General features: G+C 48.4%; 1 protein-coding gene across 1 annotated transcript in view; it reads right to left on the bottom strand.

Annotated features, from left to right (window-relative positions):
• LOC104628729 (glutamate receptor ionotropic, kainate 3) overlaps window positions 1-6,169 on the bottom strand; it is a gene marked incomplete at both ends in the record, with an annotated part of 43,858 nt that overhangs the window by 6,488 nt on the left and 31,201 nt on the right. Inside the window, one exon of the mRNA XM_010297399.1 lies at window positions 2,087-2,310. Within this exon, the coding sequence (XP_010295701.1) occupies window positions 2,087-2,310 (224 nt within the window). The remainder of the gene's footprint in view (window positions 1-2,086; window positions 2,311-6,169) is intronic.

The raw sequence follows: 6,169 nt of genomic DNA, 5'->3' as shown, positions 1-6,169 counted from the left end.
TATCTTTCCCTGCTGAGAGCATCTGGTTCTTCTCCGATGCAAAGCAAAACCGCTGCGGACCTCATCCTGCCCCGTGGGAGTCCCGAGGGCCTCCCCAGGGGCTCCAGCTGGGGTGGGACAAAGCCGGCGGCGGTGCTTTGCCGAGCTGCCCTGCATTTCGTGTGGCCCCCGGCCGCTGCCTGCCTCCAGCCGGGGTCTGCGGGGCAGAGCTGGCAGGGAGGTGAGGCGATGCGTTGATGGCAACACGACTCTCGTCCTCTTATAAAATAATATAGTAATAACAATACTATTTCTGTGTGGCTACACCACCTGCTTGCTGAAATGAACTGGTAGGTTGTTTTTATGAGCTGCTGGTTGCACGGCAGTGCTACGGGAGCCCAGGCCTGCGCTCCCAGGGGCGCTGTGCAAACAGCCCGCAAAGCCATCCGTGCGCAGGCAGCTTCTGCTGGACCTCAGGAAAGCGCCTGCAAACCCGGTGCACGGCCATTTGGTAGAGATGCATTGCAAAGGCTAGGAAGGAGCATGAGTCTGGTTAAAATCTCGAACCTGGAGGGCCTTCTGTGTCCTCTAAGAGCGAGGCGCAACCTCTCCTGCGCTGCAGCTCTGCAGAGGAAGGATCAGGCGATGGAGCTGCTTTGCCATCCCGGGTGGTTTGGAGCACTAATGCTGTCTGCTAAGCCGAGTTTACTTTGACAACTGCTGTTATGTGTAATTAGGATATTACACAGTAAACTCAGGAAATCATCTCTAAATGCCTCCATGGACCTGAGGGATGTGGAAAATTGCAGATTTGTTGTAACATGAGGGTTAATGGATTCTGGTTGCTGCAGTTTCACATTTAATCTTTACATGGACTATCTGATTGATGTCAGTGGATTAGATAGAAGCTGGTTTCTGAAGGATGCTTGGAGGAAAACACAGCACAGCAGCCCTTGGAGGAAAGGGGTCTGCGCAGAGCCCCGGTCCGAGGTGTGGGGTCCGCAGGGAGGTTTCTGAAGGCACCACTGGCATAACTTGAACTGGAAGAAATGAGAAACCGAGTGTCTAACTGCAGATTGTGTTTAGGAAAGTTCCCCCGCTGTGCTTGGCCGGGGAGGGCGGCTGCCTGCCAGGAGGGAGTAAGTGCTTTCTTTTGGTTTGAAAAGGTGGAATCACATATTGAGCAGCCCTGGACTGTGCGTCACATCAAAGACTCTGTGAAATTAGTAACACCTGCAAATATATGCAAATTCTGCTGCTTTTAAATATAGCAGTTTTAAACATGCTAATTAGATGCATATTAATCTTGTAAACAGACACATTGTTTGATTCATAGCAACGGGTTCTCCATTCTTTTGATATAGGGAAGGGTTTGTGGGAGCTTTGCTGGTGGAGGGTTCAGAGACAGGAGCTGAAAACGGTGAGGAACACGGGAGCTTTGTGTCCAGGACACAGTGGAGAGGCTGGGCTTCTTCCTGGAGAAGGTGGGTGAGAACTGACCTACCAGGAGCATGAATGGTGAGGAACAACACAGAGCAGGAAAACTGCCTTTCCTTGTACCAGGGAGGTGCTAATGAAATGGAAGGGCAACAAAATTTCTAAAATCATAAAAGAAAGCGTATTTCAAAATTCTTTTGTACTGGAAGTCTGCTAAATCTGTGGAACTGCCTGCCCTGATACGGCAAAAGAGGCTTACAGGTTTATGTTAATAAAGCAAACACACACAAGCACATTTCGTATAGTAAAGCAGTACAAAGGATATAACGCAGGCTGGAGCTAGTGAAGAAGGAAACAAATTTCCCCTGTGGATAGCTTATCTTTAATTTTCACCATGGGGTTTGCCCTGCCTCTACAACTGCTCTGAGATACAGGTCTGAAAGAGGACGGAGCACAGGAGTCTGGCAGTCATGAGCAACCCCACTCCAAGACACCAGCCTGCCTTTGGGTAATGGACCAAAAGTAATTTCATTAATGACACTGGTTTAATGCTGCGGCTCCCACCAGGTGGTTGGATCCCTGCGACACACAGGCAGCAAAAAGAGCCTGGCGCACGGCAGCAGATGTGGCGTGATGGCACTCGGGTGGGGTGGCACCGGCGTTCCCTTACCTGGCTATGACAAACAGCACGCAGCTGACCCCCAAGTAGGCAAGGAGGATGTACATCCAAATGTCAGGAGACAGGGGGTTGAGGAAGGAGAACACGCTGGGGTTGGTCCCGTTGGGCTTCCGGTACAAGATGCTGACCCCCAGGGTCATGAAGGGCTTGGAGAAGTCGATCGCTTTCTCCCGAACGTGGGTGATGGTGAGAGGAGCGACAGCCAGATCGGCTTTCTGTGCACAACGCAGAGAGAGACAGAGGCAGAAGGAAAGAAGACGTTAGAAACCGAGGTGTTTCCATCCCCTTAGAAACACCCACAGCAGTCACACTACAATAATGAGCCAAAAAAACCCCAAAGTGCCACCCTGGGATTCCCCCTTCCCTTTGCATATGGGTCAAGTCTGCCCCGTGCCTCTGCCAGAGCCAGGCCGGACCTCCTGCCCCCTTCCCGGTGCAGGCAGGGCCCTCTGTGCCTGGCACGGGCCGGACTCCCTGTAGCTGCTCCCTTCCGACCTGCAGCCCTGCCGTACGGGCAAAGGCAAAGCTGTTGTCAGAGCTGCGCTGCGTTGCACACAAACAGTGCTTTCTGTGAGCCCTTCTCCAAAGCTCTCCCGGTGAGGGACGGGGGACTGGTCTGGGTGCATTAGGCGCAAGAATACCTGAGATACAACAGGCGAAATGCTGAACTGATAAAACATGCTCCAGTTATTACAAGTACTCCTCATCACCTAAACAAAACCCCAACACAGATGCAGAGTCTCCAAACCAGGCTGGGCGAAGTTCTGGAGATGGTGGTGTGGCTGTGTTTACCATCTTTAAGAGAGTTCTTCCTGATTTAAATCGGTGAGCTGGAGAGCAAAATGCGGTCCGCATTGCCAGTCATACTCGATGACTTTCATTGTATAGATTTTTGGTTGGAGTTAGCTGGCGAAATACAGTGCAGACAACAGAGAGGTGTTGCAGTCTCCGCAGGTTTTGCCTAGGTGCAATGAGCTCATTTTGATAGGCTCTTCTAAAATGGTCAGAAAAATTGTATTTTACAGCAGTATAAAACGTCTGTGATCCTTGCCGCGCTTGCTTCTTGCCGCAGAACTCTTCACAAGAGAGTCTGCTGTGTGCAAATCCCACCGTTTGCAGAGATGATTTGTTTTTGTTGGCCTTCCTTTCAGTGTTGCTGCCAGAGGAGAAAGTCGCAGAGGGAAGCCACTCCAGAATGAAGTTGCAGGAAGTAATATTGTAGCAGCATGAGGTGAAAGGTTCAATTTCTTTCTCCTCTGTCAACCTCCTGATAGGACTTGAAAGGCTCATTCCGAGGAAGCCGTGGCGTAGGGTAGGAGCGCTGCTGTTGGGGAATGCTCGCGAGCTTGCCTGGCTGGCGGGAGCGAGCAAAACCTCACACGCTTCCCCTTAGGTCTTTCTTCCTTGCATCTGCGAGCCCCGCCATGGAGATGCTTTTGCTAGCTAACAGTGGACTTCACAGCTTGTCGTGCTGGAACCACCCGAGCTGCATGAGGAATTTCAGCTGAGCATATTCTTCATTCAGGCTTCTTGTATGAATTGTGTTTCTTTCTGTGATTTCTGTTGTTTAATAATTTCTGTGCTAGATTCAGTGAGCAACCACATACAACCTCTTTCTGTTGGTTAAGAGCTGCATTCAGCCCTCTCGCTAAACATTCATTCAGGTTCTTTAAAAAAACCTTAAGTAAACACATCCAAGGCTACCTCAATGTCAGCTGCCTTGCTTGGGGTTTGCAAATCACTCTTCTACCATTGTCTTCAGAGGAAATGCAGGCACGTGAATCATGTTTCTGAAGTTGAGCAGTACCTCCCTCCATGCCAGGTGCCTCGCATACACATGCAAGATTTATTTAACATCTGGTTCTGAAAATTAAAATTCTAAATTAACCATGAGTGATAATTACCTAGAGATATAGTGGATTCATCATTACTTGCAAACTTTAAATCAATATTAGCTGTCTTGCTAGAACATGCTTTACTCCAACAGAAACTATGGGTTCACTGTAGAAATTGTTGAAGATTTCTGGTCTGTGTTGTGGAGGGAAGGTGAGACTGATGATCGCATTTGACCTTACAAATCTGTGATGAAAGTCAGTGGAATATATTTAAATAGAGGAATCTGGGCCTTTTTCTGTAAGAAGAGTTTCTACATGAGCCTTTATCCATTACATACGTATATGTGTGTGTATGCAAGGGTCTCCTCTCCAAAGAACATAGCTTAAGAGGTCCTGAATAGAAGAGTTTCAGGAATACTCTAAAAATGGTGAAAATATGTATGGTTCTTCAGCCCTGGTTGGTTCCCATTCTTTCTCACCTTCCAAACGGAATCAGCTTGGTACAGAAAGTGTCCGTTTCAATCACCAGCATTTGTCAAAACTTAGAGAAAATGGAAACAGTATTTTCTTGACGAGCCCTTTTGTGGCGGCTGTGGCTCTGGTGACATTGATGAAAATGGAAGGGCAGTGGTTTTAGAAGCGGGCAGGCAATGCTGGCCGCCCTGCTGGAGATGGGTCTGCAGCTGAGGAGCAGGATCTGCATCCTCAGTACCATCCTGGCGGTGGATGCCCGGCAGGTTTGGAGCTCGGCTACTCTCCCCACGTTACAGCACAAATGCAGCATTTCAGCTCCTCCATCACTTCTGTGTGGGTATCCTGACTCAACAGGGAAAGCCAAAGGAGATATTGAAGGATTTGGCTACAGATTTTTCTGAAGGAGGAAACAAATGAGCAGTTCTGTGGTCAGTGCTCACTAGCAACTGCCTGTCTGAAAGATCCTAAGCCAAATTTGTCAAAATGGTATAGCAAGTTACATAGCAGCTAGGAGTTTATGCTTTACCGCAGAAAATTGAGAGAGAAATCTGCATGGATGCCCAAGGATCAAAATGCTTTTAGTGCAGAAATAAAATTTTACTGTGTCATTTCAGCAGCTCCTGTGATTTGATCACAGCCTCGTGTCCTTGGCAGTGAATGTCACACGCAGCCAGAACGGAGCGTGTATTAAGGAGCCCAATCTGGTGTGGTGCCCTGAGCTATTAAAGGCAGTGCGGGGCTGCACTTCGATATCCTTTTTATCAATGCAGATTTTTCTGAAGGTGGCCTCTAATTAAAGGTTTGCTGACTGAGAGGATCTAAATCAAAACCCACCAAGGGTGAAGCTTTCATTTGTCATGCTCTGACATTACAAACCGGGAAGTCAATTATCAGGCGCTGACTGCTTCCTTCCCTCAGCCCCAACTTTTATGCTGTTGCACAGTAAGATGGTTTTTATTAAAAATGAGGAATTATAGCAAGTGCCAGTGGCTTAAAGGCCCTTATCCAGCAAAACCACTTAAGCACATGCTTCTGTTTTACTGGAGCTTGCACGCCTTCCAAGTCTTATGTATGTTCTTAAGTGTTCTGCTGAATCGAGGCCAAAAAGATGAATTTTGCCAAGGCAACTGCACACCAAATGTAGACACTTTTTAACACGCCTTGAAAAGTTTGGACCTCCTTATTCACCCAGTGTTACAGCATTTTCATTTGGGTGGAACTGATGTGAGTTCACCGGGCATTCAGTGGATGGAGGATTGTATTCTCTGCAGAGATATTTGGCTTTTATCAGAAAATGCTAAGTCTTATCTTCAAGTTCTCAGTTATCATGGGAATGTGGCCTGTGGGTCAGAACAGCTCTTGCGCAAGCTCGGTCGCTGTGGAAATCCTGCGGCATCCGACCTCCACGGGGGAAAGCTGCGTGTGACGGCCAGTCGCAGCGGAGCCCACAAACAGCATAAGCACCAAGATAAATATTTATTCAAGAAAATAAGCTGCCTCTGTGCTTATTTTGCCAATCTGAGTTAGGTATTTACATAAACTAATTATGTGTGTGTTGCCTGAGAGACAGGTAAATAGTGCATATTTTACTTATTTAATTGTTATTCAGGTGTCTGTCTGGCAGCATCGACACTTTCATCCCTCGGTCTCTTGTGCCACCACCACCGCCAGCGCCAGGGCTGCAGCGCTCTTCTGCTCTGCCGCTCCCACCGCCCTGCCTCAGGTCCCATCTCTGCTCCCCTCCTGCTTTGCTCGCTCGGCTGCT

This window comes from Phaethon lepturus, unplaced genomic scaffold, assembly GCF_000687285.1.
Source record: "Phaethon lepturus isolate BGI_N335 unplaced genomic scaffold, ASM68728v1 scaffold29341, whole genome shotgun sequence".
NCBI classification, from domain to species: Eukaryota; Metazoa; Chordata; class Aves; order Phaethontiformes; family Phaethontidae; genus Phaethon; species Phaethon lepturus.
This window is presented reverse-complemented; position numbering and strand designations above follow the sequence as displayed.